General features: G+C 33.4%; 1 protein-coding gene and 1 pseudogene across 1 annotated transcript; both read right to left on the bottom strand.

The window, feature by feature from the left end:
* Positions 1 to 341: 341 nt before the first annotated feature.
* Positions 342 to 3,010, bottom strand: LOC120590470 (olfactory receptor 52E8-like; annotated as a pseudogene).
* A 7,506-nt stretch (positions 3,011 to 10,516) lies between these two features.
* On the bottom strand, positions 10,517 to 11,496 carry LOC120590469 (olfactory receptor 52E8). Its single transcript, XM_039848287.1, has one exon. The coding sequence runs from the start codon at positions 11,456 to 11,458 to the stop codon at positions 10,517 to 10,519; it is 942 nt and encodes a 313-aa protein (XP_039704221.1). The 5' UTR covers positions 11,459 to 11,496.
* Between the last annotated feature and the right edge of the window lie 1,049 nt (positions 11,497 to 12,545).

Raw genomic sequence — 12,545 nt, 5'->3', positions numbered from 1 at the left:
AGCATAGCATTCCTCTATCATAATCAATGAATTTTGTATAAAGAGACTATTTAATAGTACTTGAGTTGCATTAAGTTTTTTTCCTTGAACTATAATTTTAGTATCCATTACATAAATAAATGACATCTATTTATTTAAAAATAAAATTTTTATTTAATCTAAGGACAAATATTTACTATGTAAATTTATCTCCAATTTGATGCTGTACGTAAGTGAACGAACATTGTGGTAAAGCATTTACTCCATAAAAGCTTAAAACACTCCCCTTTTTTAAGAATGGAAAGGATAAAAAAGTGAAAAGGAAAATATTTGAAGACTATTTCCAAATAAAATGTTCTAAATCAAACTTCCTTAAAAAGGAAGATTGTCACCACCCGATCTCTGATCTGCTTGGTCCTCACCTCATCAACAATGGGATAAAGAGCAGGAGGAATGATCACATATAAATTTGCCAGGGGATGTGAATATACTGTGGAATATTGTGGCCAAATCAAAGTGTCATAAAGGAGAAAAGGGCTGGAGTAAAGAAAGCTAAGATGACACATACATGGGAACCACAGGTATTGAGAGCTTTGAGCCTGGCCTCCCAGGATAGGAGTCTGAAGACAGCACGTAGAATCTTCGCATAAGAGATAGCAATCAAAATAACATCCAAAAGTATCATAGAGATAAAGATTAATCCAAATATTATATTGACCTTTATGCTAACACAGGCCAGACGGACAATGCCCATGTGCTCGCAGTAGGTATGGGACATAATATTATGTCCACAGAATGAAAGCCTTAGAAGGAGAAATACAAGTGGAAAAACCAAAACAAAATTTTTCAAAATTTCTACTCCAGCAATAATACAAATAGTTCTGTTGTTGAGAATTGTGTTGTATCAAAGTGGGTGGCAAATGGCCACATAGCGATTAAAAGCCATGGCTATAAGCATGAATGTTTCAAAGCCCGTAAACAGGTGTATGAAGAACATCTGGGCTAAGCATCCCTCAAAGGCAATCTCACTGAGACCAAACCAGAAGATGCTCAACATTTTGGGAATGGTGGCAATTGACAAGCCCAGATCAGTGAGAGCCAGCATGGCCAATAAGTAGAACATGGGCTTGTGAAGGCTGTGCTCAGTCTGAATCACAAAGAGGATGATGACATTCCCTAGGAGGGCAATCAAGTAAACTGTACCAAATGGGAAGCCAAGCCAGAGTTGCATATTTTCCAGTCCTGGGATTCCCAACAGCAGGAAGGATGAAGGGTGAATATATGAGATATTGGCTGGAGATATACTGGCAAAGATTTCTGATGGTCACATCTACTCATTGGAAGGAATCATTAGTTCTATACAAGGCTTCTCAGTACCTCATCAATACTGTTAATACCAAATAAAAACAACAAAAAATATGTAATTGGTACATTTTATCTAGGAATACAGATCATGTTTTCTTTTAGACGTCTCTTCCACTCACTATCATTGATATATACGGCAAATGAAGGATAATATTCCTTAAGAAATGAATGGATATTTAGACATTGCACTAGATGTTCTAAATTAATTTTAATGAGATGTAGACCAAGCTAGTTGATACAAGATTCTATATTAGGCTCTAACTTTTTGAAATATTTAATTATAAATTGAGATAAGATCGATACCTCACTGGTAAATGATTAACATCTGTGGGCACTGACAGTATTGTAGAATTTAGAAGCATTCTTTAAAATCATTTGTTTAACTAGAAATATGAGTACAGTATATATCGCTGGGCATTTCCACTTTAACTAATGTATCTTTATTCCTGCTACTTAACATGGCCTGTCTTTTTTTCTCAACGTGCTAATAAATAACTTTCATCAAAATCTAAGCATATTATTTTGCTTCTTCTAAATTTATATGAACTTATTTTGTCATGAATGCATAAAGACATCGTCTCTGTTCTTTGAAACAGGAGTTTGCCTTACAAGGCCATTATTTCACAAAATTCAATGCAACATAATAAATCTTAGATATGAAACTATGATTTTTTAGAGAAATTGACTCCAGCTTAAAGCAGTGACTGAAACTTTCAGGCTCCCCATTTATTTCCCCTATTCTTCACAGTAGACAACTTGAGTTCACTTCATTTTTAAATAATCCATGTCATTTCCAACTTTGTTTCTAAAAGGGGGGTCATGGATATTATTGTTATGGTTATTATTTTCATTGTCATTGCTACTAGAAGGAAGAGAACAATTATAAACATAATAGTGTCATATTGGCATTTAATATTACTTATTTCAATTTCAGAAGAAAATTTTGGACAAATTATATCACTTGCTATTAGCATCAGCCTCATGAGAAAACCTGGACAGATTCTGATTCCTGAATAAGTGGATTTCTTCTATGTGTGAATCACAGGTACATGTCTCCATCCTTAAAATGAACATGCTTTGTTATAGTCATCCAGCTCTCTGACCTCCTGGAATTCCTAGGGTTCTGCCCAAATGTATTGATTCACTGGACTTCTGTTTACTCTTGAGCACTTAGCCTTTTATTCAGTTTCTTAAGCTACATTGCCCTCGTAATCAGTACCCCTAGGTTTCTTGCCAATATACTCTTCTTCATTTTTTACAACCTCTTGAATATTTTACTTATATAATTGGTCTAAATCCACATTTCTAAAGAAGAGAGAACCAAAGATAAGTGTGTTCTTAATCATAATCCATAAAGAATAGCTCTTTGAAGAGGATGAAATAGTATTAATAATTGGAGACATAATCTTTTCCTAGAAGCCAAGGAAGTTGAGATGTTTCACGACATATATAATACACCTGAGATTTTAGAAAATCAAAGCAAAGAGGCATGACGCTGTGAGAAAAAAAAGATAAAATTTCTAAAAATGGAAATGTACCTGTTAGAGGGATCCTCAAGACAGATACGAGGGGAAGAAAAAGAGGAACCAGCATCACACTCCTATTAATCCCGCAAGTCTCCACCTTACATACCCATTCTCAGAGAGGCCTTCACTGAACCTAGCATATCGGCTCATAATATTCTCTCCCAGGGTCCTTTTATTCTACTACACAGTATGTCTAATTAATCAACGTCTGGGTTCTTGTTTAATGATAAGCTTCATGCAGAGTTGCAGAGGAGGCCAAGGAGTGATTTTGTTCATCATTATTTCTTTAGCACAGCATCTGGCAGATAGCTGCCAAAACATTTGTTAATGAAAGACCGAATAAGTAGGTAATTATTAATTTCAACTCCTGGTCAAAAGTCCTGATGTTAGAAGAATGGGAAGAGAAATCACACAGTGTATCTGGCAGTTAAGGATGAAGAAATGAGAAGGAAAACCAGAATCCTCATAAGAGGATAATGTGAATCTATAAGGAAGATAACTCTACCAGAGGCTTTCTTCATCAAGGTGAGTTTTCCATGGACCTGTTATATAATAAAGGCAGAATATCAGGCAGACGTTGTAGGGAGAGTTTAGTAAAAGCAGGTAATCATGACAATCAGAAATGAGAAGTAAAATATGATCGATAGATTTATATATGTATAACTTATTCTCACAGAAACTCTTGATTCTTGTGCTACTCTATGGCATCTATAAAATGTCAATAAAATATTTTCATAGTGTCACATTTTCCAAAATCTGAGTTATTCAATCTTTTACAATATCAACTTGTTTTCAGCATAAAATCATTATTCACACTGTATTAGAGTGCCTAAACAAATAGAATTGTGCGAGAAGCAAAAGGATGTTGCTGAAGACCTGTGAAATCTGAGATCAAAGCCTTAGACTTCTAAGGAAATTCAGGAGGCTTCCAAGTAGGAGAGAAACAAAGTAGGACAAAAAGTATAAGGATTGCTGCAAAATAGCCTCATTTTGCATGTCACCCATCTGAAAGATCCTTATTTCCTCTACCTAGGAAGTTTTTATCCCCACATAGAACAAATAACAAAAGTTCAAGAACTGCGTTAAAACTAGAAATCGGTTCCATCGGGTGGATATTCTGCAGTGCTGGGTAAAGAGAGACCTCTCTCTTGAGGATCCCTCTAACAGGTACATTTCCATTTTTAGATCAGAATTGTTCTTCTGCCCAACACTGAGCAGGTCCAGTTCAGAAGCAACTGCTATATACCAGATAGATTTCAACACAAATAAGATCCAGCCTCCTAACCCATACCAAATAGACAGGTGGATTGCTAAATAAATAATGTTTATGATCTGGGAATATTTTTATCTACAGTTTATATATTTAATACTAAAATTGCCTGATAATACAGAAGACTAAAGATCGAATATGTACATAAACATATTCTGATTTATGCCTCATATGCATAAATCAAAATGGAAAAATTCATTATGCTTTTAAGAAACTATATACTATTTGGAACCTGAAGATATTAAACTATTGAAGCTCTCACCATTAGTGACAATGAAATAGAAATAGAAAATGTATTGATTTGATGTGGAGAAACATTGAGAATGCAACTTTCGGATATTAAATTAAAAAAAAATGCTGAAATAACCAGCAGCATGATAAAGTTCTATAGAATTAGTCTAAAAGAGAGAATTAGAAATAGTAAGGAAGAAGAGACAGGGGGGAGAGAGGTGGGAGAAGGCAGGGGAGTAGAGGAGAGGGAAGACAATAGGGAGAGAGTAAAAGACAGAAGAAGAGGAGAGAGAACTTTAACAATACCTTTACAAAAGAAATTTCTTGTTTGTTTAATTTTTACTGTTTTCTCTATTATTAAAAGCAGGTATACTTGTGAAAAAAATAAAACTCTAAAATATGTAGAATTACGTGAAATTCTACCAGTTAATAATAAACATGCAAATTATTTTGGTTTATCTCCTCCAAATTAATATTTATATCATACATAAAGTTAACAAGATGATTAAATCAATAGATCCAAGTCCAAACCTTCCCAATCTATATGTTGAAATATACATAGGAGCTAAGCCTGTACCCAACTCTCCAACCTCAGGTATAACCAATATTGAAAGAATCTACAATTCCAACTAGTCACTGCTCCAAGCATGTCTCAGCTTCATTACTGTGGTTCAAGTAGAAAATTTATACTAGGATTGAAAATCCTCTCCTTGACCTGGAATGGCTGCTGGGGCTCTGTGGGATGAGAGCATGGAAGACAATTAATTCATAAATTTTCACTATAGATTATGGGCATAAAAATATCCTTTGGGACTTTCAAGATTCTCCCTTTAGGTTCCCAACTTGCAAGAATTTCTTATTTTCTAACAATCCACTATTTCTAATTACTCTCTTGCCATCAGTCTCATAATAATAGCTGAGCCAATCTATAATTTCTCCATCTTATTACTCAGGGCTGTTATATTCTCTAATGATTGTGCCACTTTTTTCCAGCAAATATTATTTACTTGATCTAAAAGTCAGGTTAGCCATTGAACACTTATTTAATATTAAGTATGAGCTCAGATATGTTTTGCATCTGTATATCTCCTCTCACCCTGAAGTTTATAATCTAGGTGTATAGATAATACTAACCCCTTTACATAAATATGCAAATCATTAAGTTTTAAGTTATACAATGCTAACTATAGAACTACAGAAATTTAGAAAACCAGTAAGTCTCCCATGCTTTCTAACACAATTTCCTTTAGAAAGGAGTTGGAAGATGGCACAATAAAACCTGCAAAGTAAAATAGAAACAGATATTATTTGAGGACATCACAAATAAAGGTTATATACTGTGTCTAGCCTGGACAAGTATAGAATCATGGAAGACTGGCTTTCTTCGGAGAAAAGAAAAAGCAGCTCTAACAGCTGTCAGCTAACAGCTTGCCTGGCACCAACATCTTGACAATGACGATGCCCACTTAACATAAACAATTTCACAAAATATGAACATTAGACAAGGTCACTTTGTGTTCATGATGATATAGTGAAATAAAACAAGACCCTTCTATAATCATGTGTGAACAGAGACAAAAACAACAATACTGTCCCCCAAAAAGAAAAACAAACGTTATCCTCCCAGTTAATACGAGTAACTATGGCTATTTTATCAAATAAAGCTTTAGGCCCCACTCCATTCCCCTCACTTTATAAAAGGAATTAAAACATCTAATAATAGACTTAGCCCCTTCTCTTGAAACCACCTGCTTCTAAAAATTTCCCCAGAACAAGGGCAAGTACACTGTCAAACCATTCCTCTCACAGTCTTACTGAGTTCCCTAATGTTTCATCACTGTGTGTGGTGTCCCTTGTTGTAGCAAGTAATAAATCCCACTATTGGCTAGAGGGCATTGATATTTCCTACACATGACAGTGTCAGTTGGTCTACATGCTTACCAGTAATTGGTATTCTCAGAGCTATTTCTAAATCATACTGCTTCGTTGTGGTTTTATTTTGCCTTCCTCTCAAGTCAAATGATGCTGAGGAATTTTTTATGTGTTTATTTACCATCCATATCATTTTCTTTAGTGAAGTGCCTGTTCAAATCATTTGCCCATTTTTTAAAATTGAGTCATTTTCTTATTATTGAGTTTTAAGAATTCTTTGTATATCCTAGATACAAGTCTTTTTTCACATATGTGCTTTGCAAATATTTTCTCCTAGTCTATGATTTGTCTTTTTCTTTCCTAGTATCTTTTGAAGAGCAGAAATTCTTGTTTCTTAGTGAAGTCCAATTTATCTTTTTAGAATAGTGTTTTTGTGTCATAGCTAAGAAAACTTTGCATTAGCCAAAGTCACAAAGATTTTCTTTTATGTTGTCTAAAAATTTTGTGCTTTTAGATGTTACCTTTAAAATTTATGTTATTTCTTGAGATTATGTTAAAATATAACAATGTTCTAGAAAAAATGCATAAAACACAAAATTTAGGGTTAATAAATTTTAACAAAGTGCCAACATCAAACAGATCAAAAAACAGAATATTACTAGTAATTCAGAAACCATCTCATATCAGTTTCCAGTTACTACTACCCACAAAAAATAATCACAATCCTCACTTTTAACACCATAAACTGTGTTTGCCTACAAGGAAGCAAAGAATTAGCAACAGACCTGAAACCATTTTTTCCTCTCCTCCTGGGTAGCCTTGGAAAAACAATGACTCTTGTTAATTGTCCTTGTGAACATGATAATGACTAGACATCCTGGTAAGGATAAATCACTGGTATTGGTTGATGTCAATCTGATTTGACAAGTTAGCTCTTGTGTTATCACTCCTGTTTTGAACTTAAAGTATATATATAATATTTTTCTATCTGGCTCATTTGTTATTTATATTTATAGTTTGTTCATTCTCATTGCTGCATAGTATTTCACTGTTTAAATACAGCACACTTTCTTTACAAATTTTAGTATTCAAGTACATTTGAGCTGTATCAATTATGGATTGTTACATATAGTGCTTCTGTGATCATTAATGTACGTATCTTCCGGTGAATTTTTTCAATGCTTTTGTTGGATATATTCCTAGGAGCAGAATTTTGGAGTCATAAGATATGCATGTGACTAGCTTTCTGAGATATTCACAATTTTCTAAAGTGATTTTACCAATTTATTGTATGTATGAGGATCTTGTTGCTCCAAATATTTACTGTTACCTAACATTTCTAATTTTATCCATTCTGGTCAAAATCCATTCTGATCAGTATATAAAATTGTTTAGTGATTTTAAAACCTATCCCCCTTATGACTAAGAAAGTAGAGCATCTTTCCATGTTAATTAGAAATTTAAAATCCTCCTTCGTGAAATCTTTGTACAAGTTCTTTGTTATTTTCCTATATGGTTGTATTATATTTTCTTATCGACTTATAGGAATCCTCTATATATTCTGTGATACAGGTCACTTGGTTTGTCTATATTTGATGAAAGATGTTCTTAATTACATTATACTCTGGCTAATCAATATATTTCCAATATTGTTAGCATGTATATATACTTGTATCTTATTTTAGAATCTTTCCCTACTAAAAAGTTATAGTCTCTTTTTTCCCGAAGTTTCATTGTTTTTCCTTTTAATTGTACATTTACAATTTATTTGGGAAGGATTTTCTGTATGATGTGGTAGAAAAATCTTCAAGATTCATTACTTTTTCATATGGCTCTCCAATTGACTCAACATCTTTCATTGAAATATCTTTTGTTACTGTACTGCAATATCTTTAATATCTTTTGTTACTGTACTGCAATGTTATCTCTGTCATAATTCAGATAAACATATATCTGTGGTTCTATTTCAGGACTCTCTATTAAGTTTCATTGGACTGGTTTTTTTCCTATAGTTGCACCAAAACCACACACTCCCAATTACTATAGGTTTATTACAGGTCTTTACTATAGCTTTAGAACAGGTCTTGTTTTCTGGCAGTGTAAGTATTCAAACTTTGTTCTTTAAGAAAAACTTGCCTATTCTTGGTTAAAATATATCTATATGTGTATAGATATATTTGGGCAGTTTCCCATGCATGAGTATAATATCATTCCAGATAGTCTAGATTATGCTGAGATGCCATCCATCCCTTTCCAAATTTTAGTGTATTAAAATATCAAAAGTTTAATTCTGGTTTATACTACATAAGTGATACAGTTTTGAGGGTTGGGGAGAACTCTATCATAGTCACTCAGCATATATTCTGATAAAGGCACCAGAATTTTATGACATGGCATCTTAACAAAATCCTTCAGGGTACACAAGAGCAAGGAAGAAGAAAATGGAGAAGCACATAATCACTCTTAAATGTTTCCTCTCGGAACTGACACCCATTAGATTACTTCTACAAATATTTTGTCATAGAAAGTCTCATGGCCAAGTCTAACTGCAAGAGGTTGAGCACATAGAATCCTCCATGTTCCTGAAAGAAAAAGAAAACTGGTAATGTCAATAAATACCAGTAATGTCTAACTTAAGTGTGCCAAGCAAATATTTTTATTTTTCATCCTCTGATTATTAAAAAACTTATTTGGAAGCTGTATATTCTTCCTCAAGTCTTTAGGAATTTTTTTTCTTGTTGTGATTGTTTTATCCAAAAGCCCAAGTTTCTGTAGATAATGTTATTAATTTTTACATTTAGCTATATCTGAATATAATTTATTTTTGTTTGTGAATGTACCAATAGATAAATTCCTTTGTTGTCTGTTTGGATGACTAAAGCTTTCTTATCTTATCTAGTCAGAAGGCTTTGAATACACAGACTAGCTAGCTTAATTAATTTGATGTCTGTTTATTAGAGTTTTGGACTATTGGATTTTCTAAATACAAAAAAAAAAATTAACTGTGGTATATGAATTTTTTTAAACAATTGTGATATATAAATATCTATGCCATCATATATTCAACATTTTTGCTAGAATTAAGTACAACATTTAGAAGGCAATATCTAAATTTTTAAATTTAGAATTTCTGTACTCATAAACTGATGAAAAACCAGAAGTTTTAACTGAAGTAAAACAGACAACATATCTCTGGCAGACTTTCTTAAATGTAGTTTCAAATAACACCTCTTTTATGAACTAGGTCAATATTTTCCATATGATTATTTTAGAAAGTGAAACAAAGTCAAATATATTCCTGGTTTTATGTGGCTATCTTCAATAAATTGGTCCAATATTTGGAATATTTAGTGAATATTATTACAAAGTTTATCAAAAGCCCCTCCCAAATATAAATTCTTTGTAATCATATAACATAATGTTCTTTTCCTTAATACCCTAACTCTCCCACCATGGGTTTCTTAAGACATAGGATTCTGTCTTTTTATCTATCACCAAACAGTCACATGTAATTAGTGCATGAGGAAGTTCATAAGTATTTACTTAATGAATGGATCTTTCATAAATATAAACCTTTATTCTCTGCTCTCTTTATTTTATTTCTAAATGTATTCCTTCTTCTATTTTGAAAATCTTGATCTTAATTTGTTATGGAGAATTTTCTGATCCACATTTTACTCATATGAAAATGCAAATATTAAGAGTAACCACATCAAAGAATTCACATAAGAAATAGATGTGTTAATGTAAGTAAATTATTTAGAATAGTAAATACTGAGTTAAATAATTTCATTGTTACTTTTTCAAGAACCTTGTCATCAAAATTATCTACAATTTCTAAACCAATTTTCTTATGCCGCTTTTATATTTCCTCTGGTGATTCAGAAACTGGTCCCATTTTTAAGTTACCCTACTTATTAATCTACTTCCTACTAATAGTTGGATTTTCAGATGAATTATTTAACAACCCTAAGTATCAAATTTTCATCTGAAAACTTGTGACTATAGTAAATATTTAATAAGGCTATTTTGATTATAAAACAATATAAATATTAGTACTTTGTAAAATATACAAACCTTATGAATTATAATATTATCATTAGTACATTCATTGTTATCCTTAAACTCAAAGGATCATGGAGAATGATAAGAAGATAATTACTGTTTATATTCACCTTTGCTCCCTTACTCTTATCTTTCTTGACAATAACCCCCTTCTAATGAGCATTATGAAGAAAATATGAACTGTAAGATGTTCTAATACTACCAATGTTTAACCATCTTTAAAATAAAAAATCCTCAAAACTTTCTCCCTAATCTGTTTGGTCCTAACTCCATAGATTACAGGATTGAAGGCTGGTGGAACAACCACATATAGGTTGGCTAAGAGAATGTGGACATATCGGGGGATGTTGTGGCCAAAACGATGTGTCAAGAAAGAAAAAAATGCTGGTGTGAAAAAGGCTAAGATAACACCAATGTGGGAGCCACACGTGTTGAGGGCTTTGAACCGGGCTTCCCAGGACGGTAGGAGAAAGACTGCATAGAGGATCCTGAAATAGGAGAGAATAATAAGAAGCACATCCAATAATAAGAGAGAAATGTTGCCAAGGCCAAACATGATATTCATTTTGATGCTGGCACAAGCCAGGCGGGCAATGCCCATATGCTCACAGTAGGTATGAGGAATGATATGATGCCCACAGAAGGGCAGTCTCAGGAGAAGAAACACCAGTGGGGCCACCATGTACAGGCTCCGCAGAATAGCTATGCCGGCAATAATGCTGATGATTTTGCTGGTGAGGATCATGGTATACCGAAGAGGTTTACAAATGGCAATGTAGCGGTCAAAGGCCATGGCCACCAACACGATGCTCTCCATAGCAGTGAAGAAGTGAATGAAGAACATCTGGGAAAGACAGCTCTCAAAAGATATATTCCTGAGGCCGAACCAGAAGATGCCTAGCATTTTGGGGATGGTGGCAGTGGACAAGCCCAGGTCGATGGAGTCCAACATGGCCAGGAAGTAGTACATGGGCTCATGGAGAATATGCTCAGTCTGGATCACAAACAGGACAGCAGCATTCCCCAGGAGTGCAACAAGATACAGAAAGAAAAAAGGGAATCCAATCCAGACATGCGCACCTTCTAGTCCTGGGACGCCCAGCAAAAGGAATGAAGAAGGATGAAAGTGGGTGTCGTTAGGAATGGACATTTTTTCTGCCACAGTTACCTGTTGAGCATGTAAGAGACAATTATTGACCTCCTATTAGAGATTCCTGTTCATCTAGAAGAGATTCCTCTTTGTCCAGATTCCGGGTAAAACATAAGAGAACATTTTAATCTTCATTTGTTTCTATTTGGAAAGGAAGTTAAATAATGACTTTTATCAACCATACTGTTAGATACTTCAAAATTCTAAGGGACTAAATCTAAAATATTCTGATCAAAAAAATTATAATTATGTGATGTGATAGGACTGATAGCTAGCTAAAGTTACGGCAGTAATTATACTATAATATATAAATGTATCAAGTCAACATGTACACCTTGAATTTATACAATATTATATCTCAATTATAATATCAATTATATCTCAATTCTTATAAAAAAGAAAGATTAAATACAGTCATGTTCTTCTAGCCTCTCCCGGGTATCATATGGCAATAAGACTGGCATTACCCTGCTGCCACTTACCCTATTAAAGAGACTAATACAAAAAAGAGAAGACAGAATAATATCCTCCACATAAAGGAAATCTAGACTCTGGAGTATAGCCAGAAATAAATGGAACAAAAAAATAAATTCCAGAGTCTGTGTCTCTGAGAATGTTTCACATATTTTTGCTTAATGTGCAATAATATTTCTTAGGTATTTGTAATCTGAACTATTCCTCTATTAGGGAATTTAAAACCCCCAAAATATAGAGTGCATATCCTCAAGTGCATGCTCATTTGTGTATGCGTGAAAGTGTGTTTATGCATTTTTATGTGTGTCTGTGAATGCTAGATGATCTGGTTCTTAGAACAAAAAAACAATTTTTGCTTATTCATATGCATGAAAAAAAATCTGCCACATAAAAGTTCTTAATTTTTAAAAGTTAATAAATAGAGGACTTGATTAAGAAGAGACAGGGCAGCAAGCAATTTCAATGTCACATTTTGGAAAATAAACACCTTAATTCATGTCATAATTTGTTTCTGAAAAAATAACCCATTACATTTAGAAAATAGATAATGACAAGGAGAGATACTTGACAAAGTATTTTACAGTTATGTTGAAACATAGATTAAGAGATTATT

The sequence above is a fragment of the Pteropus medius genome, unplaced genomic scaffold (assembly GCF_902729225.1).
Source record: "Pteropus medius unplaced genomic scaffold, Ma_sr-lr_union100, whole genome shotgun sequence".
NCBI classification, from domain to species: Eukaryota; Metazoa; Chordata; class Mammalia; order Chiroptera; family Pteropodidae; genus Pteropus; species Pteropus medius.
The sequence above is the reverse complement of the archived record's forward strand: the minus strand, read 5'-3'. Positions and strand labels throughout refer to the sequence as shown.

Excerpts from the sequence above, each read along its gene's own strand:
- LOC120590469 (XM_039848287.1), bottom strand. The coding sequence starts at position 11,458 with ATGTCCATTCCTAACGACACCCACTTTCATCCTTCTTCATTCCTTTTG.